This window comes from Panicum virgatum, chromosome 4K (genome assembly GCF_016808335.1).
Source record: "Panicum virgatum strain AP13 chromosome 4K, P.virgatum_v5, whole genome shotgun sequence".
Classification (NCBI taxonomy): Eukaryota; Viridiplantae; Streptophyta; class Magnoliopsida; order Poales; family Poaceae; genus Panicum; species Panicum virgatum.
This window is the reverse complement of record NC_053139.1, coordinates 37,835,683-37,861,442: the sequence shown is the minus strand read 5'-3', so window position 1 is coordinate 37,861,442 and position 25,760 is coordinate 37,835,683. Positions and strand designations below refer to the sequence as shown.

General features: G+C 49.5%; 4 protein-coding genes and 1 non-coding gene across 8 annotated transcripts; all 5 read left to right on the top strand.

Moving 5' to 3' along the window:
- Positions 1 to 1,116: 1,116 nt before the first annotated feature.
- LOC120703853 (SPX domain-containing protein 1-like) lies at positions 1,117 to 5,376 on the top strand. The gene is made up of 3 exons (XM_039988045.1): positions 1,117 to 1,647; positions 1,765 to 1,897; positions 4,628 to 5,376. The coding sequence occupies exons 1-3, from the start codon at positions 1,342 to 1,344 to the stop codon at positions 5,083 to 5,085; spliced, it is 897 nt and encodes a 298-aa protein (XP_039843979.1). The 5' UTR covers positions 1,117 to 1,341; the 3' UTR covers positions 5,086 to 5,376.
- A 500-nt stretch (positions 5,377 to 5,876) lies between these two features.
- LOC120705204 (DNA-directed RNA polymerase III subunit rpc6-like) lies at positions 5,877 to 6,981 on the top strand. Its single transcript, XM_039989675.1, has one exon. The coding sequence runs from the start codon at positions 6,130 to 6,132 to the stop codon at positions 6,718 to 6,720; it is 591 nt and encodes a 196-aa protein (XP_039845609.1). The 5' UTR covers positions 5,877 to 6,129; the 3' UTR covers positions 6,721 to 6,981.
- A 1,073-nt stretch (positions 6,982 to 8,054) lies between these two features.
- LOC120703852 (DNA-directed RNA polymerase III subunit RPC6-like) lies at positions 8,055 to 12,475 on the top strand. 4 transcript variants are annotated; one of them, XM_039988044.1, is made up of 2 exons: positions 8,055 to 8,888; positions 9,907 to 10,048. In XM_039988044.1, the coding sequence occupies exon 1, from the start codon at positions 8,099 to 8,101 to the stop codon at positions 8,876 to 8,878; it is 780 nt and encodes a 259-aa protein (XP_039843978.1). In that variant the 5' UTR covers positions 8,055 to 8,098; the 3' UTR covers positions 8,879 to 8,888; positions 9,907 to 10,048. The 4 variants fall into 4 exon arrangements, with proteins under 4 accessions (XP_039843978.1, XP_039843977.1, XP_039843976.1 ...); XM_039988043.1 differs by lacking the exon at positions 9,907 to 10,048 and adding an exon at positions 11,399 to 11,688 and having other exon boundaries at positions 8,056 to 8,888; XM_039988042.1 differs by lacking the exon at positions 9,907 to 10,048 and adding an exon at positions 11,926 to 12,475 and having other exon boundaries at positions 8,058 to 8,888.
- A 2,143-nt stretch (positions 12,476 to 14,618) lies between these two features.
- On the top strand, positions 14,619 to 16,102 carry LOC120703851 (protein MKS1-like). The gene has a single exon (XM_039988040.1). The coding sequence runs from the start codon at positions 14,729 to 14,731 to the stop codon at positions 15,362 to 15,364; it is 636 nt and encodes a 211-aa protein (XP_039843974.1). The 5' UTR covers positions 14,619 to 14,728; the 3' UTR covers positions 15,365 to 16,102.
- A 1,957-nt stretch (positions 16,103 to 18,059) lies between these two features.
- Positions 18,060 to 18,131, top strand: TRNAP-AGG. The gene has a single exon. It is a non-coding gene; the product is annotated as a tRNA-Pro (tRNA).
- The last annotated feature ends 7,629 nt before the right edge of the window (positions 18,132 to 25,760 follow it).

The window sequence follows — 25,760 nt, the reverse complement described above, 5'->3', positions numbered from 1 at the left end:
AACTTAATTAATTGGTGGTCCAAGCAACTGGTGTTTTTCTCTCCTTATTAGCACATGGTCAGACCGGATAACAATACTATATTTCTTTTTTTGGTTAAGAAACACTCCAAAGTTCAGTAAACTACGTGTCTATGCGGGGAAAATTCAGATACGTGAGCAGCCGCTTCATGTGTTATTTGGGGAGATTTATGTTGCGGAGCTTTATTTAATGTTTTGGTATCACATTGAGTGCTACAATGCTCTCCGCTTTATTAGATGACGAATATCCTTAACTGATATTGCACAAAACATGATGCGGAGTTCCGTTGCAAATTTAGAATTTGTTGAAAAAAGTTAGAACAACAAAAGGTATTTTTGGTGCATATTTGTATTGTTGCACGGAATGTTACAATAGCAACGGTTGTCTCTCAACGTCGCTACCGAACGTTGGAGCATACGACAACGAATTCCCGTTGGACATCCGAGGGTTGTGGTTTCCGTTTCTAAATTCCATGAGCAATTAGTTACTTTGGAGGTGTGCTCCTTTACACAAGTTTTTTTTACAGCCATAAGCAAAACTAATCTTCTCATCACATAAAACCATGGCGATGTTGCATTCAGTTCGTTGGTTCCCTATCACCAGACCCAGGGTAAGAAAATTTCCTACACTAGCTAGGCTCATATTCATCATACATTGCTACAAAAATTTGCTTGCGCCTTAAGAAGTGCTCCACGATAAGTTTAGAGCTGGCCTCACCCCTGCATAAAACACAAAAACTGAAACATGTTTTTTTTTTCAAAAGCAAACAAATATCCATCCACGTAAGGATGACTTGGCAGTTGGCACTTGGCACTGAGAAAGCACGGAACCGTTTACCACTTGTGACGCGCGAGAAGCCGCCGCGAGTTGCAAACCACCATACGCAGCCCACCGGCGGGCATGCCCTTCTTCCCCGTGTTTCGCCGCATAACTCCACGGCGGCACACGCCACCACCTCACCCCGTGTCTGTCTTCCCTCCCCGTCCCGTCCACCTCACCTCGGCGGCTTCCGTCCACCCTCGAAGTGGCTTTTTCGGCGGCGAGCGCGGCGAGAGGAATAAGCTCGCGTCGCGCGCACACCGCAACAATAATATCCTTCCTCGCGAATATTCGCCGCTTCCCACCTCCCCGCCCCGCATATCCTCCGCCCGCCTCCCTTCCTTTCCCCTCTCTGCCTCCCCTCTATTTCACCACCCCTTCCGGCCCCCAGCCGCGAGCCCGCGACGATCACCGGCGCAATCCGTTGCAGTCGTGCGCTCCACCTCCCACCCGCACACCCACCGGAAATCTCCTTTCTTTCCCGCGACTGGGCGGCGGCGGGGATGAAGTTCGGCAAGAGCCTGAGCGGGCAGATCGTGGAGACGCTGCCGGAGTGGCGCGACAAGTTCCTGTCCTACAAGGACCTCAAGAAGCGCCTCAAGCTCATCGGCGCAGGGAATAACGGGGCCGAGAGGCCGCCCAAGCGGGCCCGCCGCGACGACGCCGGGGAGGCGGACGCCGCGTCCCCGGCGGCGGCGGTGGCGATGACGCCCGAGGAGGCGGATTTCATGCGGCTCCTCGAGGCCGAGCTCGACAAGTTCAACTCTTTCTTCGTCGAGAAGGAGGAGGAGTACATCATCCGCCAGAAGGTGCCTGCCCAATCCGCCCCCGCTCCTTCCTTCCTCCCTTCCTTACCCGATGGTTGCGCTGTTCCTTGATCTGATCGGGTTGTTTGGGCTGCCGGTGCCCCCGGTTGGTTGGAGCAGGAGCTGCAGGACCGCGTGGCCAGGGCGGCCGGGCAGGAGTCCAAGGAGGAGCTCATGCGGGTGCGCAAGGAGATCGTCGATTTCCACGGCGAGATGGTGCTGCTCGAGAACTACAGCGCCCTCAACTACACCGGTGAGTCCTCCGCCGCCCGCCTCCGACCCGCCGCATCGCATTAGTGTTGCTTTCATGCCGTCCTGATGCAAAATTGCTTAAATTTCCAATAATTTGTTGTCTCTGCTGTTGTTTATCTCTTCTTGGAAAGTGTCTTGTCTGTGTATTTTGGGTAGTGGTAGTAGGGAGTAGTAAGTAGCCCGATGAAGCAATTTAGCCTGCGTGCTGAATTGGGAAGAAGGAAGCATCTAGATTTGTGGAGCTAGCTAATAGTTCTTGTCAACATGGGTCAGTAAAGAGACGACTTGCTGTGCTGCTTGTCAGCAAGGGGGCAATCATGTCGCTGTCATGGAGTAGAGACATAAGTCAGTTGAAATGGAACGCGATCCTAGCTAATGACAAAATTGTATTGCTATAAAGATGAACTCCAGCGAGAAATTGTGAGCTGCGATAAGTAGATCAATTTCTCGCGAGAAATTAGCTATCTCTGGTACATGAATGATAGTACATCATTTATTTTGTAATTAGATGTTTCTTTTCTCTAATAGTTGTTTCATACCATACAAAAACACATCTTCAATTTGGAGCACGTTGTAGCGAGGCATGACAGTTAATAATTTATTCAGCTAGTACTCCAAATAATTATAGCAATAGAAAAGAAACGAAAGAAAACCAGCTTTTATTCTCGATAGTCACCTTAGTTCACGCATCTGACAGGTTTTTAAGTTCACATCTGCGTGGGTTTTTCACATGGATTGGGATTAATTAATGGATTTTGTCTTCTACTACGGTGCCTTGCTCAATTTTGTTTGATTCGTAAGACACAAAGTGGCCCCATGCTATTTTGCTTTACTGTTAAGTACCCGGGTGTCCTCTCTGCCTGTATAATATTTGTATTTAATCTCAAGAAAAACTGTCTTCAGTAAGCTGACAATGAATTAGTGCTTGTGGTTTACTGACAAGATAAAATTTGCTGCACCGTCTCAGGTTCATAGTTTTTTTTTTTGAGACAGTAAGATCGTGTAGTGGTTTCCCCTCTCTGTTTGTACTCATATGAAAGCATGCTGCTTTTATTCATCCTGGACATTACTATTATACACTCAACCTTTTCCTTTTGCCACTTACAATCAGTTTATGCAGGCAATTTGTATCTTTATTGAGTTTGTTCAGTTTAATTGGCCTTCCAGTTTTTCAAAATAAATAATAGGTAACAATTATGAATATGTGGTTCTGTTCTAGATTTGAATTGCTAATTTTGCAAGCTTCATTAGTGGAGCCAAGATTCTTTCTGCTTGGCTGAGATGCACCTGACTTATAACATCACCTGCAATGCAAGATTTGGTTTGCTAGTACTATACAGGTAGCCGGTAGGCTACTCATATAAAGTCAAATTTTGTGAGCTGTCATAAACTTGAAGGTAGTGACTAGTTGCTCTTGTCATCATGTCCTCGAGCATAATGGCTTCAGTGGATGTGCTGTGACCACTCACCATAATATCAACCTTTGATCTTTGGCTGCTCCTGTTACCTTTACAGTGGTGCGTCAGAGTTATGAATCATCTGATAGATCTACCGATGTCCAGAAAGTATGCCACTAACCCACATCTCCCATTTGCGAGCAACATGTTCTCTGTTCTTTAACTGAAAATGACAACCCGGATGTTCATGTGGTTTCATTGATCAGGGATCCATCTTCCCTAAAAATTGACTGCAATCTTAAGGTCCATTGACTTCATTCTTTTTGCTCTAACGTTCAAGCATGTGTGCCCAGAGATTGTTTGAGTCACTATTTTCATTGCTCGGTTGACATGCATGTTTATTAAATTGAATCTGAAGTCTAGACACACACAAAGTTTACTTGGCTTTCTAATTGATACTGTTGAAACACTAAAAGCCGTACAATTTTTTAGGTTCTTATTTTTGTGAATTGGGACAAGCTGCAAGCTGCTAATTTGAACCTTACAGCTATCAGTTCCTTTCTTTGGGATATCTGAACTGGATTTATTTACAATTTGTGTTCTGTAATTTGTGACTCATTTGTGTTGTTTAGTTTTTTACTCCTTTGGTACTCATGCTTTTGCAAATTGGAATTTCCAAGTGTTTGACGCTTTTGATCATCATATTTTCCCACTATAGTGTTGATCTGTTGCAGTTGAGTTGAGCAATGGTGCCTATAGTGGCACCCTTTACATAATGTTATCATGTTTGTCTCCGGGCCATTTCTGAGGACAAGGTTCTCAGGTAGGGCACATCATTAGGTACCATATTGCTGTGCCAGTTCAGAAGTCATAGCCTGTTAGCCATTCAAGACAATACACTTTTTGGCCGACAAACAGCAATATTTTCTGTATGTCCTTTTCCACAGGCATCACCATGTCATCAGCTAATAAAAACTAATATATGCATTAGGAGAATTTGTTGTCTGCTGTTTTGCAGTCCACATAATTTTTTTCGTTTCATGAAAGCAGAAACCTTGTAATAATATATTATCTGAAATTTGAAGCATGGTTGTAGGAGAATTGTGCTTAGAATATGGTGTTCTTTGAGAGACTAACTACAGTCAATTCAGTATGGTAAACATGCTTGCTGCATTTGTATGCATATATGGTAATTCTGTTGGTTGGATTTTGTTATGTCAACATAGTGTTGTTGTTGTCTGAATATCTTAATGCTTCAGGATTACTATCTTGATATCTTAGCTAGTTAGACCTTTTATCACTCATATTCTTATGTCCTGCGCTGCTCTTTACAGGACTGGTTAAGATTCTCAAAAAGTATGACAAGAGAACTGGAGCCCTGATCCGGCTGCCCTTCATCCAGAAAGTCCTGCAGCAGCCTTTCTTCACCACTGACCTTCTATACAAACTTGTGAAGCAGTGCGAAGCCATGCTGGAGCAGCTCCTACCGACGACTAGTGAACCATCTGTATCAAGGGAAGATGGAAAAGGAGATAGCAATGATGAAGAAAAACCAGCAAATCCCACTTCTTCCTTGTTAAACGGCGGTGGTATTCCAGAACTAGATGAGATTGAGTACATGGAGAGCATGTACATGAAAAGCACAGTTGCGGCGCTTAGGTCCCTGAAGGAGATCCGGAGCAAGAGTTCGACTGTCAGCATGTTCTCGTTGCCACCACTTCAGGGCAACAATGCGCCTGAAGAGCCAGAGAGGTGGAACAAAATACCTGTGATAGAGCAGGCTGCCAAATGACATGACGAGTGTGCAACACCAGATGCTTCAACTCGAAACAATTTTAGTCTTGACATTTGCTGGAGATGGGACTGGGATCTCAATCTCCCTGTCGTATATTCAGTAATCTGTATGAATTCAGGATTCCTAACAGATGTAAAATGGTGGAAATGTCGTTCAATATAGCATGTTAAATCATAGAATCCCAGCATAACCATCAGACAGAACTGAGGTGATTTTATTCACTATTGTGAATTGATCCTGTATTTTTGCCGATCTACAAGTATTAACTGAGTTTATCATTCGGGATTGTGAGCTTGGTGTTGCTCTTTACTGCCTGTGAGGTGTAACGATGCCCATAGGTTGATGTTCTTGAGTTTTTATTGTTTATTGTTGCAACAACTATGGCAAGCATTGGGCATAGTATGTCACGTGTGCCTAATGAAGCATTGCTGGCGGAAAATCATTAAGAGACCTTATTATGTTCCTGCTACGACCTCTCTTTTTGATGATCAAAGAAAACAATTTTAGCTTGGTAAGAAATATTTCTTCCAATTGAACTACTGTATATTGCTAAAAATAATGTACTTCAACTGATTTTTGGGCGTGATAAAATTTGAAAGTGCAGTTGGGCTTCACAGGATTCAGGCAGCCAACTTTTTGGAGTCCCCGTACTACCTTGTTTCGCTATCAATGGACATGCTTATTTATTTATTTTTGAGAGGGTAAATAGGAAATTCCTCTTTTTTTTTTGCAAAATATAAACCAAGGAGCCCTGCAGCCTAGGGTGCGATTTGTGGCTTCACCAATCCCGAGGCCCACAGCCGAAAACCTTTTCCTACTCCATTGCACCCCGCCCTGCGGCCCCATGCCGCCGCGCCGCCGAAGCCCTCCCCTACCTCGCCACCCCAACCTGATGTCAATCCCGGCCTCACCACGGACCCTGAAGCCTCTTCCCCCGGCCGCGGCCCCGATTCCGCGCAGCCGACCATCTCGGCCGCGATCCTCGCCAACCTCCCGCCCAAGCTGCGCCAGGTCTACAGGCACGTCTTCGCAGCCGGCAGCATGGGCATGTCGGTGCGGGGCCTCAGCGGGGCGACGGGGCTGAGCAGCTCCGCCGGCGGCAGTCAGTTGCGCGACCTGGTGGGGCTTGGCGTCCTCAAGGAGGTCCAGGACGTGCGCAACCGCAGGAGGAAGCTCTACATGGCCGCCGAATTCAGGCCCTCCGACGAGGTGTCCGGCGGGACGTGGTACCACGACGGGAGGGTCGACGCCGACGCCGACGCCATCGCCGCCGCGCGGCGCAGGTGCCTCGCCCAGGTGAAGCGGTTCGGCGCCGCGACCGCGGACACGATCCGCCGCGCGGGCATCGCGAGGGACGAGCCCGCGGGGGCCGGGTACGCCATGGACAGGATCGCGGACGTCCTCCGGATCATGGTGCTCGACAAGTCGCTGGAGGAGGTCAGGAGCACCGGGGAGGGGGAGCTCGCCGGCGTCAGCAGGGGCGAGATGTGCTACCGGGAGCCCGAGAAGCAGCAGCCGGGAGGGATGATGGAGGCGATCCCGTGCGGGGTTTGCCCCGTGATCGATGATTGCTCGCCGGAGGGGGTGATCTCGCCGAGCACCTGCGTCTACTACCAGAAGTGGGACTTCTAGCCTGTGAGCTCCCCTGCATTATGCATTGCGATGGCGTTGGTTGGAAAATTCAGTTTCACAGTTTGGGCCTGTTTTACACTGCTATAGTGCTATTGGATTGCCTACCATAGCACGATCTTAGATAGGGAAGGGTATGTTATGTACCTGAATTTGTTACTTAGATAAAATAGTTTTAATTGCATAGTTATCGCTACTTAGGTCCTTATTTTGCTAGCATTTTTGTGTAGTACATATTTGCTATTTGCTTCAAAGTTTGGATAGCCTGTTCATCATACTTGTTAATATCCAAAATTCTTGGGTGCTTGGTGAACCGTGAACGCCTATCATACGTCATACGCCCATCATACAGTCTGACCTTTTCTTATTCTGCCTTTTACGGGATTTCCTAAAATTCTGAATAAGTATGGCAAGAGAATCAGAACCCTGACCCGTTTGCCCTTCACAAAGGAAATTCTGCAGCAGACTTTCTTCCCCACTGACCTCCTGTCCAAGCTTCAGAAGCCATATGCAGATATGCTGAATCATATCGCTGCCACCTCTTCACTTCTCAGGGCAACAATGCAAAAGAAAAGCAGGGGAGGTGGACACTACAGGGCGTGCAACTATTGACCTATTGCCAAATGACAGCACCAATGTTTGCTTTTTGCACAAAAAAAAAAGATCTTGACATTTTCTCAATCCCTTATACTCAGTATACTTTGTATGAATGCAGGACTAGTCATAGAGCTGCATATTCTATTTGTGTGTTCCACCTTAGTTGCTTGTTGTGGAAACAGGAGATATGATACACTCAGTTTACTGAAATGCATTGGTATAGACAGAATCACAGAACCGAAGTTCAAATTTTCACTGAAATACCTGATTTCGAATTCCTATGATAATGCATCTTGTAATTCGATCTTGAAACTTCAATTTAAAATTTGATTTACAAAACTGGATTGACCAAATTACCGCAAACGTATCCATTAACCTCTTCTATCAAGAAACCTTCGCCAATGAACTTTATTTACAAATCTATTTCAAATTTTCAATATGTAGTTTGGGATAGTTTAGCCAGTAACTTTTTTCAAAATTGAACCTACTTAAAATTTTCTGCGAACTCGGATATCCAAATTAAAACTCCAAACTGAAATTTAGACACACTAAGCTTTTCAAAAAAAAAATTAGACACACTAGCGCTATTGCAAACGCAGAAACGCTTTCCATTTCGCTTTACTTATTTTGCCCATAAATAGAGCAGGATATCACTGTTACAATGGACTCGATCAGCAAAAGCCCAAGGCCCAAAAGGCCAGAACCCTCTCGTCCTCTTCTTCCTCTTCCCGTGTTCCCCTGCCCCGCCGCCGCCCACCCCCCCCCCCCCCCCCCTCCCCGCGCCATGCCGCCGCGGAAGCGCCCGGCGCCGCCACCGGAAGAGCCCTCCCCTGCCTCGAAACCCGCACCTGACGCCAAGCCTCCCGAACCCGCCAAATCCTCCCCCGATTCCGCGCCGCCGACCATCTCGGCCGCGATCCTCGCCAAACTCCCGGGCATGGAGCGGCAGGTGTACTCCCTCATCTTCGAGGCGGGCAGCAAGGGCATGTGGATGCTCGACGTCCGCAAGCAGCTGGCGATCAGCCCCAACGTCGCCACAAAGGTCGTGCGCGCCCTCGTGTCGAATAAGCTCGTCAAGGAAGTCAGCGACGTGCGCCACCGCAGCAGGAAGATCTTCATGGCCACCGACTTCCAGCCCTCCGACGAGATCACCGGCGGCACCTGGTACCACGACGGCCGGCTCGACACCGACGCCGTGTCCGCCGTGCGCCGCCGCTGCCAGGCGCAGGTCGAGAAGCTCGGCGCGGCAACCGCGCAGATGATCCACAACGGCATTCTCAGGGACGACCCCAGGGCCGGGTACACCATCGACAAGATCAGGGATATCCTGAAGACCATGGTGCTCGACAAGGTGCTCGAGGAGGTCAAGAGCACAGGCGTGGGGGAGTACGCGGCCGTCAGGAGCGGCACGATGTGCTACCGATTGGCTGGGGCTGCGCAGGGAGGGATGATGGAGGGGATCCCGTGCGGGGTTTGCCCCAGGATCGATGAGTGCTCGCCGGAGGGGGTCATTTCGCCGAGCACATGCGTCTACTACAACAAGTGGTTGCAAATGGACTTCTAGGCAGTGACCGGTGAGCCCTCATCTGCTTTGCATCACGATGGAGTCCATTGGAGAATTGAGATTCAACTTTTCCAATTGGGGCTGTTGGTTCACACTCTAGGATTGGACTGCCATGATTCCATTCCTTCAGTGTGCTTTCTTGTCCAGTTTCAGATTTCGGTGCTCATACCAATAATTAATTCTACAGTTATGTTTGCTCAGGCCTTTTAGCTCGGTAGTGTTTGATATGTATTTATTTGCATCATGTTTGGATCTCTGTTCTATCTTGAAAATCCTAAATTCTTAGGGGTAATTGGCAAGCATTCGAGCTACTATATTCAAGTTATAGATGTGCTGAGAATGCACACAACATCCCCCCCCCCCCCCCCCCCCAAAAAAAAACAACCTCCTGGGTATGATAAACGAAGGATCAACACACTTTTGTGAGGATTAGATGTGTCTCAAACTTAAATTAACTGAAATTACATTATTTAATTGGACTAAATGTTGAAAAAGCCCCAATCGCTGCAAAGGATAAGCAACCGCAATGTTCAGATATAGTATCCTTGTTGCTCGATTGATTAGTTTGACCGTATATGCTTTGGCCATATATGCCCATGTTATTATATTATTCCTGTAGCTAATGTTTTGTATATATTTTACCAGTTATTGCATAATATATCACTTAGTTGCTTCTTAAACTACAGTGCAGTTGGTGGATCCCACCTAGATTTACCACTCAGATTGACTTTAGACGCGCTTTTGGGTTTTATTACTGTGACAAATGTTTTAGTTGCCGTGGTTTTGTGCCACATTTGTGGAATTGGGCTGGCCAGTTGCTTTTGTATGTTCTGCAGATATTTCTGCTAATATAGCCTTCTATTAGTTGTGTGACTGGAGTTTTCTGGATAGACTTGGGGAAGTGAAGTATCTTGCTTTGGCCAATAAGGCAATAATATGGGACCAATGTATTGATTCTTGAGTAGAATGGTTTCATTACCTCATTTGTATTATACTTGATTTTCGAGACATTTTTTTGTGTCTTACAGGGTTTCAACTGTTTTCTGATCTCCTCATTATTGTACTTGAGCTTCAGCTCTGTCTGTCGCCTCCTGTCTTATGTACTGCTGCATGATTCCCATGCTATATTTGTGCTCAGCCTATAACTTTGAGTTGATACCTTGATTCTATTGTTCTTATCAGGATGTCAGAGACGTGAGCTTCTGTGATTTGGACTGAACCTATATTGTGACCGTTTAGATTAGTTACAGCAACTAAGAAATAGCAGTACTTGATTTCTCGTCACAAATCACTAAAAACTATTTTTAAACATGTATTATGCAAGTTGGAAGTATGCGTATGACTGTTTTCAATGCAGCACATTGAAGTAATTCTGTCCACAATCTTTTTTTTTTGAAGAATTAATTCTGTCCACAATCTCAAATGACAAGGAACGATGTTACTTGCTATGCTATATGTTGATCTTTTAGTGTGTCTGTCGTCAGACACGGTATATCCCATTGTTCTCGCACTAGATCTACATAATATCCTGCATGTCTGTTCCAATGTGCTGGCAATCTCAATTTAGTTCCTTTGCGTTTGTTGGTCTGAAATTGACTTGGCTTTATTTGCTTTGAAGAACCCCAATCTTGTGCTTGTTAGCTTGTAGCATCGATTCAGAATGTTGACTATGTTAATGACAATTTGGGATGCAGGAATCAAGCAACCTTAGTTTTCAAGATCTGATTGTGCTTCTTCCAAATTATTGTCCTTGTGATTTGTTGTATGAGCTATCGCTGTTTCAGGGTCTATTTGAAGTACCGAACAACATTTCTATTGGGAGATAGGGGATGCACACATGAAAATAAAATGCCTTTATAAAGCTCGGATTAATGGGTGCATGTGTTCTGAGAAAGATAGGCCCATGGGTTTCTAGCCCAAAACAGAGTGGTACCTGCATTGGCATTCACATCAAAGCTAATGCCCATTACGATCCATGCTTTTTTTCCCCCCTATCTCGTCTACCATATTTTCCAGGGAATTGAAAATGACCGTTCCTCTTATTTCCTCTTAATACTTTATTGACGTGGTGATGGGGACTTGGTGTTTACTTTCTAGCCTTGGTTGAGCTCAAACTGTAGAAATATGTTGTGATTCTAAAGACATGTTTTTTTAATATACTAAGGCAATTATACACTATAAAGTTGGTCTGTGCTTGCTTTATATTATATTTTCAATCATTAGTCAATTTGAGAGAGGGAGGTACGCTGGTGCCCTGTGATGAGGTATGACAGCTTCTATAATTTATTGATTGTTGAATATTTCCTCCAATTGCTGTTTTTTGGGTAAATCATACGAAAACAACTAGGTTTTCCACACGGCTGGATTTTAGGCAATGTTAGGACTAATGTCGACAAATTATAATGTTGTATTAACAACGCAAGTCGTGGTTGTTTGTCTATTCCCCTTCATCCTACGGCCAAACTCTGCAGTTTGAATCTTGTGAGGCTGGTATTAACTAACATGTGGACTTGTGAGCAGGATGAGATCTTCTAAAATTAGTTGCTGACTCCCTCAATCTGCAACTCTGCATCTGCAAAAGAATTATTTTGAGAGCATGGGAGTTGGTCTGGATCCGCCTTATATGATTTCAGCTATCCATTTTCAGTTTTGGTGTTTGGTTGTATTATACTTTTGTTATACAATGATATAACAGCAGTGAAAAACTCTGAAATTCAGGAGTCTCAGAACTCTGAATATGCTTTGGTAATACCGTTACATGTGGGTAAAAATTTTAAAATCCCAGAAATAGACGATTTTCATCGTTGTCATACCTTGCCTCATTTAAAATTTGCCTTGGTATATACTCTATAATGGTATTTCATGGGTCCTGAAAAACGATCCACAGTTTCGCACTAAAGATTGGGTAAACCTAGCACAGGTTCTGACCGGTTCCGTGCTAACTTTCACCTGCAGCTGATGACTGAAACTCGTGATTTCAAAACTCAAAACCACGCATTGATTTTTATTTCAGTATTGTCTGTGCTAACTTCTCTCGCTACGCGCAGGATCGTGCCGCCTTTTCTGAAGACTTGAGATCGTTGGAGCTTAACCCAAACCGGAAAGGCTGGGTACCCCCTTGGAAGAAGTCTGCATTCGGTGCCGGTATCTTCTTGGAATCCCTCAAGGCGGATCAGAGTAAAATAACACCATGATCGCGCTTACCCCAGCAGCGACCCGGCCCTCCTCGCCTCCTCTGTCGAAGTGTCGATGCGTCATGTGCGGCGCTTTCTTGCACGGTTCTACCGCGTGCCGAGGGCTGAGGGGCCAACTGCTCGAGGAAGACGAAGCAGTGCTCTGAATCAGGCCACGGCGGCCGGTGAGCGTGGATCGTCGTCAAGCCGGAGGAAAGCGACGGCGGCCGGGAACGAGGTCTCTCGATCCCCACCTGCTGCTGTTGATTAATCGGTAAGTAGTTGTAGTGGTGGTGTGGTGGGACTAGTATATGGTAAGGGAACGAAATGTTGCCGGCGGCTGTGTTGAGGAAGGTGTGATGCGTGTGCTACTCTTTTTTACCTGTCGATCATCTTTCGCAACGAGACTGGCTATAGTCTGTCCCGGTGGTTAGCGGCAGCGCCGCCCTTGGTCATGCGTGCTGCTGCGTTGCATACGTACACATCGAAGCAGGCCGGAACCTGCCGGAAAGCGGCTCTGGTAACTTTTTGTGTCTCGTCAAACTTTTGCCCACTAATGACGCAATCGATCGTGTGCTGCGTTTCAACCCAAACCCAATCCGACGCAGCAGCAGCAGCCTCGTTTTCTTTGGTTTGGATCCAAAACTGCATTGCCAATTCGAAACCCAACCGCATGGCATGAGCACAAGTTGCAGTGCAATGTTGAATCGATGTGGCTGGCCTCCAGACGCGCGTGATAAACGTGCTGCTAGAAATTAAACCGGGGGTCAAGCTAGCTCTCCAACTCGTGCGCATCCGCCACGAATTCGCCCGGTCAGGTCTCGAGCCTCCCGTTCGTGGTCAAGGCTCGAGCGAGGCGGGGCGCTGCGCGCCGTCTCTGCGATGGCACGGCGTGGTCGGCGGCCCGCGCGTACGATCGCCGTACGCTCAAGTCCTCGTTCGAGCTCGAGCACCCCCAATCCCACCCGCCGCGCCGCGACTTCCGCTCCGATCTCTCGGCATGTCGGTCCCGGCCGGCGGCGGCCGCCGGCGCAGGCCTCAACTGGCTCTAAAAAAATGGAGCGCAGAGAGAGAGGGGGGGGGGGGGGGGGGGGGGACACGCGCGTTGGTCTGTCGCCGGCGGAGACGTATGCGCGTCTGCCTCGCCAGGCCGGCCGGCCGGCAATGGGATAAGGGGGGGCACGAGCACGGTCGCTCGACGGCCTTAGTCGCCGCCACGTGGGCGCTGACTTCGGGGGCCCCCGGCCAATGGCGTGGGTTGAAATAAGCCGTGGCGCCGGCGGCCTCGCAGCCCCCCCCCCCCCCCCCCCCCCCCCCCCCCCCCCCCGCTCATCAGCCGAAGCTGACAGGAAGCATATACAAAAAGCGCCGCAGTATTCTAGTGCTGCCACTAGCGCGGGGGGCTTTCTTGCCCAAGTCTCGCGCTCTCGTAGTCGGCCCCGATCTTATTCTTACCTGCAGCCGCTGGCGGGGCCCTGCTAGCGCCGGTGGGGTTTTGTCAAAAAGCAGGGACAGTGATTGTTGCGTAACCACGGCAGGATCCATTGTGGGCTTCTATCAGAGGATGCATTAGCACATAAATTGTACTCCCTCCGTTCCAAATTCTAAGTCATCCCAAGAATTTTGGAGAGTCAAACTATCTCAAAATTTGACCAAAATTATAGAGAAAAATATAAAGATTTATGGCATCAAATAGGTGCACTATGAAAATATAGCTAACAAATAATCTAATGATACTTGATTGGTATCATAAATGTTATTATCTTGTCATATAAATTTGATCAAACTTAAAAAACTTTGACTCTCCAAGATTCTTGGAATGACTTATAATTTGAAATGGAGGGAGTAGTGCTTACTACTCTGTAATCAGTGAGGGAGTTTGATCCTAGCTACGCCACTGATTACAAAGTAATAAGCACATTTAGTTCTCTATGTATCTTACCATAAAGTTTGATGTAATCTACCCCATCCTTTCTAAAATATAGCTACGGTTAGGATTATCTTTGACTAGCAGTATCTCTAAAGTATTTAATTCTAAATAGAAAGAAGTATCTTATGATAGTTGGTTTCATGATAAATCAACTAATATTATTTTTACAGTGTCAATCTTTATGTTCGTTTGGTTATTCATTCATAACCTAAATGTTTGCTTTATAGTTTTTTATTGCTTTTTCCAAAAAAGAATATTGTTATCCAGTCATATCTGCACATATTCTTGCAATTATAATTTTTCTAAGGCTACGCCTGTCCATTTGTGGGACAACAGTGCAATGGAGTTTGGTTATTCATTCATAACCTATTTTTTTCCAAAATGAATATAGAGAGAGGGAGCAAACTTTTTCCCAAAAAAAGAGTCAGGCTTTGCCCCACATCTAGGGTTACGGAGAAATGAGCACAATGGATGGTTAGGAGGCACGTGCCACGCTCCATTTGCACTGTTGTCCCCTTCGATTTTTCCTGGTTGACCAAAGCCAAATAACGCCAAGAGCTCGATCAAGACGCCGTCCTCCTCTACATATCCATCCATGGTCCCCCGTACAAAGCCTTATTAGCTTCTTGCTGTCCGTCAGCGTGTCCCCTTCAAATCTTTCGTGTCCACTTCTACTTGCTGCCTCCATATATCATCCAATAATAATAACCTATCAGTCCGTCGATCGTCGTCTCCTCGATCCCATCCATGGCCGCCGCGAGCTTCGACGGCGACGTCCCGCGGCACGGCGGGGCGGCCGGGACCGGCCCACTCGGCGTGCACGCGGCGTCGCGCAAGATCGGCAAGCCGGGCGGCGGCGGCGGGCACGGGCAGCAGGAGCGGAAGCCGGTCATCATCTACATGGTGTCCCCCAAGGTCATCCACGTCGAGGCCCACGAGTTCATGCCGCTCGTGCAGCGGCTCACCGGCCCGGGCGCCGGCCGCGGGGACAGGAAGGGCAGGCCGTCGACGCCCGGCGGCGGCGCTGCTGGATCCTCATCGTCCCCGAGGCGGGAGCAGGAAGGCGCGGGCAGCAAGGGCAGGGCGGCGCCGCCGGTGCGCGTGAAGGCGCGCGCCCTGAACCGGCCGGCCGGCGGCCCCGCGGTGTCGGTCTCGGTGACGGCCACGAGGCAGCAGCCCGCCAGCCCCTCGGCGGCGTCGCCGCCGGGGCTCATGTTCCACGACCTCAGCCCGCTGCGCGGCGCGGCGCTCAAGGGCGAGCACCACCCCATGGTGTCCCCCGGGTGGCTGCACCACGTCGGCGACCATTTCCTGAGCCCCGGCGCCGGGGCCGCGCTCGGGTCGCCGGCCGCCAGCTTTCTCGACATCTTCGGGCCGCTGTGATCGGATCGGTCCAACCGGTGAGTGGTGACATGACATGCATGGTTTGGTGGCCAGCACACGATCGAGCTAGGGTTTCTTGCATACACACCACACCAGTACTCGCATGATGCATGGCAACTGACAGGATCGAGGATTTGAGGCCGTCTTACTTTTGAGGCCAGGTTTGATTAGGCTGCAGGCAGTGGCGGAGCCAGACCACACAATCAGGAGGGGCCAGACTTTAATTGAGGTGCTAAATTAATAAACGGTATTAAAATTACTATTAATCTAATGAAGTTTTTGCATGGTAAGGAGGGGCCATGGCCCACTTTGGCCTCCACCTAGCTCCGCCAGTGGCTGCAGGAATTGTACATAGTATAGTTTTTTTTTCAGTATTCCCTTCGATCCAAATCATCCAATGGCTTCGCAAGATCAGACGAGTCAAGAATCATTTCAAGCCGGCCGGTGCCACACTTGTCCGGAGAGATGGAGATAGGGATGGAATTCGAAACAAGTTAGGAGGAGGGGAACGGAAGGGGTAACTATGTAGATTATGGAGTTCTTTGAGATTCTGGTTGTTCTTTGTTAATTTGCTTTACCACAGTTCCTAGTTTTGTGATGTGTATTCTTAATTATGCGAGAAGATGACATTGTTTTGATTTTTGTGCATTGCTAGTTGCTGTATACATTAATAATGTATGTAATGGTACCATTTGGTACACTGCTCATGGAATTGATTTATTTTATTGATTCGTTTTAGTGGCGTGCAAGTTAATCATCAGCTGACAGCTTGCTAGCTGCCTGGCGCAATGTATGCAGTGATGCTCTCCGATCCTGGGGCAGGGGCTGCAGCAGCTGGCTGGTTGGTTGTGGAATTGGGGAGAGTACTACTTGAATATCCTCCTGCTGCAGGCTGCAGCTGGTGTGTGTCTACCTTGATGCAACTGTTGTTTACTCATACAATCTCTGAAATCATCTATCATCATGGGCACCACTTCTGATCCAGCAAGAGATCGAGAAAACCACTTTGCCGGGATTATATTGCAGCAGACATGCATGCATCTCTCTTCATTCATCACTATATATAACTTTTGAGCTGGCAACTGATACATAGTAATATGGGTAATAATGTCCTTCAATTAAAGTCTCAGCAGGATCGTGCGTGTAGTATGTATGAACTGAGGAGCTGCAAATTGTAGCGCGTGTATATATTTTTCCTAATTTGGTTTGAAACAGAATTTGAATCTGAAGAGGTAATAACAATTTGCCCATGAAAATGATATTTACCCGCCGGGCTACTTTCGCCCTCACTAATAAGGCACTATCATTTTTTTCTAGCTCTGTTTTTCTCCCCTTACTTTTTTACATAAAGGTTAAAACCGGCCTTTTATATCCATATGGTGGATATATACACCCAAGAAATACAAGAGTTCTTAGACCCTATGCCTCAAAATGAGGGTTAAAAAACACAAGAAAGAAGCTCTAAAATAACAGGAAAAAGCTTTAAGACTAAGCTTCAATCTTCTTCTTCCTTCACGCTTCATCCTTGCAATGTCTTTACGTGGTGCCAATCCATAATATCTCTCATCTGCTTAGAATAAACTTGATGTTTGGATTGTTATTTTGCTCAACCTTCTCACGTCCATAACATTCTCCCCTTACTTGAATTGCAAATTTTCAATGCCGGAACACATTTAAAAAAACTTGATCTGTCGGGGGAAGACCTCTCTGAAGACATTGTAATTAAGGTAAAAGACAACCTTGATCACAGGTCATCAAGAAAATCCCCGAATCGAGGGAATTCACCAGCCCTGTAAATTCGCTTCGACTAGGATTCGAAGCTGGGCGCCGAGACACGTTTAAGGGTCTAACCATATACTAATTTTGCAGTTTCGTTAGGTTCCCTTAATTATGGTCGTCACCTTAAAGAAATAGGGTACTCGGGGGAATTTTGAACCCACAAGAACTTGCAACACATGTCCCGTTTGTCTGGACTCTGGATGATGAGGCAACTTTGGTGATGGATGTTTTGCAAGAGAAACATGAGTGGGTGAAGAGGCTGCCACGCTCTTGAATTTGGCCAATGAAACCAGGACTCAAGACCATTTGCTCAGGTTGTCATGCCCATGTTGGCTAGCGCAGCTAGCATACAAATATTTATGTATTTTACATATAGGTCTTGTTTAGTTCCCACCCCATAAATTCCGTAAACACAAAAAAAATCATCACATCGAATGTTTCGACACATACATGGAGTACTAAATGAAGTATATTTACAAAACTTTTTGTATAGATGAGCTGTAAATCGCGAGACGAATCTAATGAGCCTACTTAATCCATGATTTGCAACAGTGATGCTACAGTAATCATCCGCTAAAATATTGATTAATCATGGATTAATTAACATCATTAGATTCATCTCGCGATTTACAACCCATCTGTGCAAAAAGTTTTATAAATAAACTTCATTTAGTACTTCAAATTAATAAGATTCCAATGAAAAAAAATTTGCGCTGGAACTAAGGCCATAGGTATATGCACATCCACGCACTGCACGCCTGGTATGTTCTGTACGCTATCATACTATCATAAAGACTCGGGCATATCACAGCACAGACGTGCAAGTAAAATAGTTAAATAGCAAGCTGGGCGAGAGGTACGGTAAGAGATGAAACTTATCTATGATATGTGAACTTTGGAGTCCGACGTCATCAAAGGGCATTTGGTCTAGTGGTATGATTCTCGCTTAGGGTGCGAGAGGTCCCGAGTTCAATTCTCGGAATGCCCCATTTTTTTGTCTTAATTTTTTTTCTTTGCTGACCTGCTCTCACCTGCTTAGCAACTAACGCCGCCCATCCTAGCCGATATGATAAATTTCAGTTCCAGAACAGGGATTACATAATGTTGACATTACGCGAGACCACGACACGGATCGGGCATAAACTTTATTATTATTATCATTCACAGGTCAACCACCTCTTGCTTAACCGAAGAGAAGAGCTCGCAAAAAAAAAGGTAGAGAAGTGCTCGGCTGCTGTGCCGGAGCTGGATCCTAGTCACTGTTAAACTTTGCGGAAAAAAACCCAAAGAAAACTTCATTTTATGCGGTTTAATTATTCCTTGGTACAAGCTGATTTGAAAATAAACTAATGTAACTTTGAAAACTTTACGGCGGGCATGCATCTCAGCGTCATCTCATAGGAAATCGTCAGGTATTCTGGTTCGAATCAAATGTTCATAGATAGGGTCACAATGGTGCCACGACATTCTTCTACTTCTAGCTAGCTTCTCCTTTTTTTTTCCCCTTGAGAAAGCTTAGCCACGTACGACTACGAAACGAGGAAAGAGACGAAGGATTGCATCCATGGGCCAACAAACGAAGTGGTCCAACTTCATTCGTGGGCCAAAAACTGTCATGGACCGGACCACACACAAGACAAAATAATAGGGAAAAAAAAAGGTGAAAGCGGGCTGCAGTTCCCACGACGTACGTTCCGACCCATACTCGCAGAAGCAATAGCAACAGTTCGTCTTCCGAAATGGGAACGAGATCCTCTGACATTATTTTCTTTATGCAAGAGGGACGTCTAACATGGGATCGCCCTTCGTCCCAGAAGCACGAGACGGCCCAGTCGGATGCAAGCGGAAGTAAAAGGCGCGAGGACAGCAGGAATGGCGCGAGTTTTGATAATGGAAAAGGGCGCCAGAACGAGAGAAATGGCGCGACGGAGTTGCATTGATCGCTGGAGGGGAAAAGCTCAATCTTGTAAGTTTTATTCTGTATTTCTCCTGGCGTAAACTTCCCCTTTTCTGATGAAAGAAGCATCTAGTTGAAATTGTGTTCCCTAATATATATTGAGATGGAAGAAGCAGCTAATAACAACAGGGCATGATTGCAATGCAAAGTAATAGAACCCCACTTTGTATGTGACATCAAATGGACTTTAGTTGTCCACGTACTGCTACTCCTTGCTTGTTCTTTGCAACTGCCCAAGTCTCCAGCTCATGTTAATTTTTCATTGCAGAGCTATATTACCTGGTTTGGTACCTCATGTTGGCATGGAATTCAGAAATTCAGATGAGGCTTGGGCATTTTGGCTTAGCTACGGCGGGCACAGAGGCTTCGAGGTCAGAAAAAGATTTACTTCATGTAAATTTGCCTATGCAAATGAGGGTCATCGATTGCCAAACAAAAGGCTTCTCCTAGTCATTTCTCTATTTTTTTGTCAGTACATGAACACAAGCAACAAAGACTATTTGCTCACGACAGAATTGTTTTCTCCTAGTCTGAAACTTTGAACATGTATCGGTTTCTCAAGCAACTGGTGTCAGCCACCTGCAGAGGCAATGTGCTGCCGTATGGCTGGCCTTCCTCCTGCACCGGTGATGCGGACTTGGCAACAGCAATTTCCTTCACTTCCGTTGCTCGTCGAACTGATAGATGTGGAAGTCGCCGCCGTCGCCGCTGCAGACAGAACTTTGACATAGGGGATGGCTGCGTTGCCGCGTAATATGGAAGACGCCAGAGGGACGGATGGGGAGAGTGACGACATCGGCAGAGGGTGCCTCCTCGGCGGCCTGCTCGCCGGCATCCGCGTGGGGGAAGCCGGTGGCGGCACGAGATTCCGGTGGCGAGCGGCCATGGTGAATCGGCAGAGGATGCCTTCTCGGCGGCGAGCGGCGCAATGGAATACTCCCGTTCTCCTTGTGTTGGGACGGGCCGTATTGGTTTTTGTGGGCCAATGCAGAGGGAGCGGCGAGTCCGGGACGGAGCGACACCGGGACGGAGCAGCGCGCGATGTAGGGTGGCGGAGACGCCGGGAGCCCGGGACGGAACAGCGGCTGCGGCTACGCTGACGCCGGGGACGGAGCAGAGGCGACGCCAAGGATGGAGCGGATCAGCGACACCGAGGACGGAGCGCCGCGCGATGTAGGGCAGTTGCGACGCTGGGGACGGAGCGGCGCGCGACGCCGGGGAGCAGTTTAGCTCCGGTTCTGCAGTTAGTTTTATAATTAATATTTATTTAATATTTTTAAATATTAAAAAAACTCTGAATCCAAACAATCTCAAGAAAATTTTTATCACCCCTTTTTAGAGTAGAGATAGTTTTGTTTTGCTTGCAATAATGCAATGTGGGATTGTTGATCTTATGGTGTGGTTTATATGTTTAGGTACTGCGAGTGTGAGATGCCGTACCAATATGCTGCGTCTCAGCATATGTCTCCGATGGATCTACTTCGGAATCAAGCTTCGTGACTATGGACGCATTCTATGATAGTATAGCTACATCTATTGCACTTGCATGCAATTAGTGTAACAATTTTTATTGTTATGAACATGTTATTAAGTAATATTTAGGTGCGGACATTGGATCTATAATATATTTGTATTTTAATTTATGGAATATTTGGTTTGAGACAATAGAGTTATAATATATTTTTATTTTTATTTTTTCATGAATTTTATTTTGTATGTATGGCAAAAGTACTTGTACTCACTTCATTTCTCTCATTTGTGGTACAGTCAATCAAACTGGAGGCAAAAAATACAATCCACCCTGAACCCTCTTTTAATGGTGTCGGGTACCACGATTAGAGACACCATAATCGGGGTACTAAGACCACCCTAAAAGACGAAAACACATGTTAAGGCAACTGGGCCCACGAAGGCCAACAATCTCCTTCCAATATGGAAGAAAGGAAAGGACTCAAAGAAGCCCAGCGTGCGGCCCATTCGCACCAATCTCGAACTCACGGGGCGATTTCCGACTCGTTCGAGGGTTCCCATCAAGACCCTCGACCGCGCCCCGCATCTCTGCCTCGCTCGAGGGTAGCGAACCTACCCTCGAGCGGGCAGATCATCTCCGCCTCGCTCGAGGCCACCCCTTGGCGCAAGGGACAAACGGCCCTGCCGCTCACCCGCCCATCGTACGGAAGCATTAAAAGCCAACCACTCCACCACGGCGCCTAGGACGGACGGCGTGAGGCCGCCATTCCCCACAGCGGCTGTGACCGGAGTCCCGTCCGCCAACTCCAGTCACTGCTCCACCATCCCGGGTGCTGTGGCAACACTGTGAGACCTGCGACGCGTACGAGACGTGCTCGGCACTGCTCCGTACCATTCTGCCAACTCCGGTCGTCCGGACTCCACCTCATCACACGCATGGCCCCGGACCCACCTCCTGCTTGGGAAGGGGTCCGGCGACGCCACGTGCCCCTCCAGGAGGGACGCTCAGCATACGCAGCTGAAGTCCCGGACCTCCCCCCTCGAGGGGTCCGGGACCTCCACGTGTCTCCTGGACCTCCTAGTGTGCACGCCAGCACTCCGTCCAGGGGGGTCTGGGACCGCCGCGTGCCCCACCACCGCTGGTGCACGCAAGACTCTGACCTGCAGGGCCCACGAAACGCCATCACGCCACGTCTGGAGGACCGTACACTGTGGGGCTAGCAGGACACCGGTCGTGATCTCCGCAAGACCACGGACGACATCCAGGACGACTGCCACGCCCGACGCCATGCCCCACAGTGTACTTCCTACAGTGTTCGACCACTGCACCCCCGCGATTCGGGGGAAGACGACGACTTCCACGTTCCCCTACTCATGTACACCGCCCCTCCTTATAACTATAAAAGGAGGAGGCGGGCTTCCTTTAAGATGGATGGTCACCTACACTCGCGATCATCGTCACACTCTCAACACCACTGAGCACTCACCTCAACCGACTCCTCTTCTAGCAGAGACTTGGGAGCCTCCCTCCCTCTCTCGCCTCGCTTGTACCTCCTACTACAAACACTCCGGGTACAAGATAATACAGTGCCCTCTCACACCCCTTTGCTGGACGTACGGCACCGTGGTCGGAACCAGGATAAATCCGTGCGTTACTGTGTTGCCTCTTGCATCAACATTTGGGACGAGGAAACACGCAGCATTTAGTAGTTGGGATCCGGACCCCCGGGTCAGGACACCGACAGTTGGCGCGCCAAGTAGGGGCGCTGCGTGACATTTTCTCTCTTGTTCCCATTTGATCTCCAGGGATGGCGGGCAGATCCAACCCATACCCCATGGGCGTTTCGGATACGCTCCCAGCAGGATTTGTGATCTGGTTCGGGAATCTTGAGTTCAGAGCAACCGGTAATGGTTACCTCATGGAGCTCCACTCGCCCAGATGCAACCCCGTCACTCCGACTTCACCAGCCCAGCGCAACAGGCGCTCGGGCCACCGTTCGGGACAAGCACGCGCGGAGCGGCGCCGTGCGGCACGCCACAGCTCCCCCACGTGGGTTGAGGCTGGCATGTTGCAACTCAGCATCGCGGCCAACGGGGCCACCGCTTCGTCATCACGTGCCTCGGCGTCATCTGCGCCGGCACCATCATCTGCTGCAGCACTGGTGCCTCCCAGGGGGGTTCGACCTCGCCGTCGCCCTTTCCCTTCAGGATGCGCAACGCTGCCACCTACGCCTCTTCAATCAGTACTAACATCACCGAGTATGAGGATCTGCCGGGTCATCATCTTCTGTCGATCCGCAACCTCATCGCGTCGTCTCCTAACGAATCCTACCCCAAAACGGCGAGCTCAATCGCCGACGACATCAACTTCTTCATGAACAACTTCACGGCCGAGGAGGCCGAGGACTACTACGGGGTCCGCGACCCCGACATTTTTCGCTCGTTCCAGCTCGCGATGGCTTATTGCCTCACCTGCTCTGAGGACTCCAGTGAGGGGGAGTACAATCCCACTCGGGAGTGCTTCATGGCTGACCTCGCGGACGAGCAAAACGACAACGCCCTTGGCGACGACGGGGACAGTGGGCCGGACACACAGGCGAACCAACCGGTGGTGCCGCCTGCGGCCCCTTCTTCTTCGTCAAGCTCGGCGGCGCGGCAAGCCCAGCTGGCACAGCTCAAAGAGCTTCAAGCCAAGCTCGACGAGCAACGCTGGCAGACCCAGGAGCTGCGCACCGCGCTCGAGCAGCAGTGCACCACACGTGGTGCACATGCCCAGGCGGCGGCGCGCGTTGCCCGGGAACGCATCCTGGCCAACGACAACGTCAACAAACCTCCGGAACTGAAGACGACCGGTGAAAAACTCGTCGCTACGGCCTACCTACTCCAAGCCATGCCTGAGCCATCGATGCCTTCGGGCCGCAACCTGCGCCGCGAGGCACAGGCGCTCATCGAGCAAGCTGCCGTGCAGCAAGCCGAGAGCTCTGCGTCTCGTATGCGCTCGAAAGCCCCGGAGCAGCCCGGTGGGACTGCACGCCAGGACCACGAGGCTTCTGTGCACGCCCCACCGGCAAAGAAGGGCAAGGCTGCCGTAGCGCCCGGTGCGAAGGCACCCTCGGTGCACGACCGCATCGGAAGGCCTCCCGCGAGGGAGCGGCTCCACGACACACGCAGGCACGCCGAACACGGCGACGCCCGCTACATCGTCGGCGGCAGGAAGTACACCCCTCGACGGGGTGGACGCTTCGACCCCGAGCACGACAGGGGTGAGTCACCGGAGCCTCCGGGCACCCGGGTGTTCAGCCGGGAGATTCAAACTGCTTCTTTTACCCCGTGCTTTCGACAACCCACCACCCTCGTCAAGTACTCAGGCGAGACCGATCCTGCAGTCTGGCTCAACGATTACCGCCTAGCGTGCCAGTTAGGCGGTGCGACGGAAGACGCGGTCATCATCCGCAACCTTCCCCTTCAACTTGCTGATGCCACACGAACGTGGCTCGAACACTTGCCCGCGGACCAGATCCACAACTGGGCCGACTTAGTCAAGATCTTCGTGGGCAACTTCCAGGGCACATACGTGCGCCCTGGGAACTCTTGGGACCTCAAAGGGTGTCGCCAGAAGCCCAACGAGTCCCTGCGCGACTACGTGCGGCGCTTCTCCAAGCAATGCACCGAGCTCCCCAGCGTCACCCACGTCGAGGTCATCAACGCCTTCCTCGAGGGTACGACGTGCAGGAACCTGGTGCATGAGCTCACGAGAAGCCGACCCGCGAACACCAATGAGTTGTTCGACGCCGCCACCAACTACGCCGCCGGCGAGGAGGCTGTTGGTGCCATCTTCGATGATAAGCCGAACAAGCGCAAGGACGATGCGCCCGCGGAGGGCAGCAACGTCAAGCCCAACGCCCCCGCCAAGAAACAGAAGCGGGGGAGGAAGGGAAAGAAGCCGGTCCCACCAAACCAGCGCGGATCGGGGCAGGCAGAGGACTCTGAGGAGGCCTTCGCTGTCGCCTCGGACCACAAAGGACCTCAAGGCCCCCCTCAAGGCGGTGGCGGCCTGTTCGACGACATGCTTAAGAAGCCATGTCCTTACCACAAGGGCTCGGTCAATCATACCCTCGAGCAATGCGAGATGCTCAAGAAATACTACAACCGCGTCGCGCATCGTGATGAGGACAGGAAAAAGGATGCTGGCAACAAAGGTGGTGACGACGAGTTCCCCCCAGTGGAGAACGCCTTCTTCATCTTTGGAGAACCAACGACGAACATGACCTCTCGGCAGCGCAAGCGTGAGCGCAGGGAAGTTTTCTCCGTCACCAAGGCCATGCCATCCTACCTCGACTGGTCGGAGGATACCATTTTCTTTGGCCGCGAGGACCACCCCGACTACGTCCCGCACCCGGGATGGTATCCGCTTGTTGTCAACCCCATCATCGGCAACACCCGCTTCTCCAAGGTGCTCATGGACGGAGGCAGCAGCCTAAACATCATGTACGTCCACACCTTGGAACTCATGGGGATTGGACTGAACAAGCTTCGTCCCAGTAAGTCGCCATTTCATGGCGTTGCGCCGGGGAAGCGCGTCCAACCCCTCGGCCAGATCGATATGCCTGTCTGCTTCGGCACGGCAGCCAACTTCCGCAAGGAAGTACTCACCTTTGAGGTGGTGTTGTTTCGGGGATCCTATCATGCCATCCTTGGCCGCCCCTGCTACGCCAAGTTCATGGCCATTCCCAATTACACCTACCTCAAGCTGAAGATGCCGGGTCCGAAGGGCGTCATCACCGTCGGCTCTTTGTTCGAGCACGTCTACGAGTGCGACGTCGAGTGCGTTGAGCACGCGGAGGCTCAAGTGGAGGACGAGGCCCTCGCAGCCACCCTCGATAAAATGGCAAGCGAGGCCTTGGACTCCACGCACCGACATGCCGGGAGCTTCGAACCCGCTGAGGGTATCAAGAAGGTGCCCCTCGACCCGAATCGCTCTGACGACAAGGCGTTACAGATCAGCGCCACTCTCGACAGCAAATAGGAAGTGGTGCTCGTCGACTTTCTCCGCGCCAACGCAGACATCTTTGCGTGGAGCCCCTCGGACATGCCTGGCATACCGAGGGAGGTCGCCGAGCACTCACTTGATATCCGACCCAACTCCAAGCCGCTGAAGCAGCGCCTGTGACGCTTCGACGAGCTCAAGCG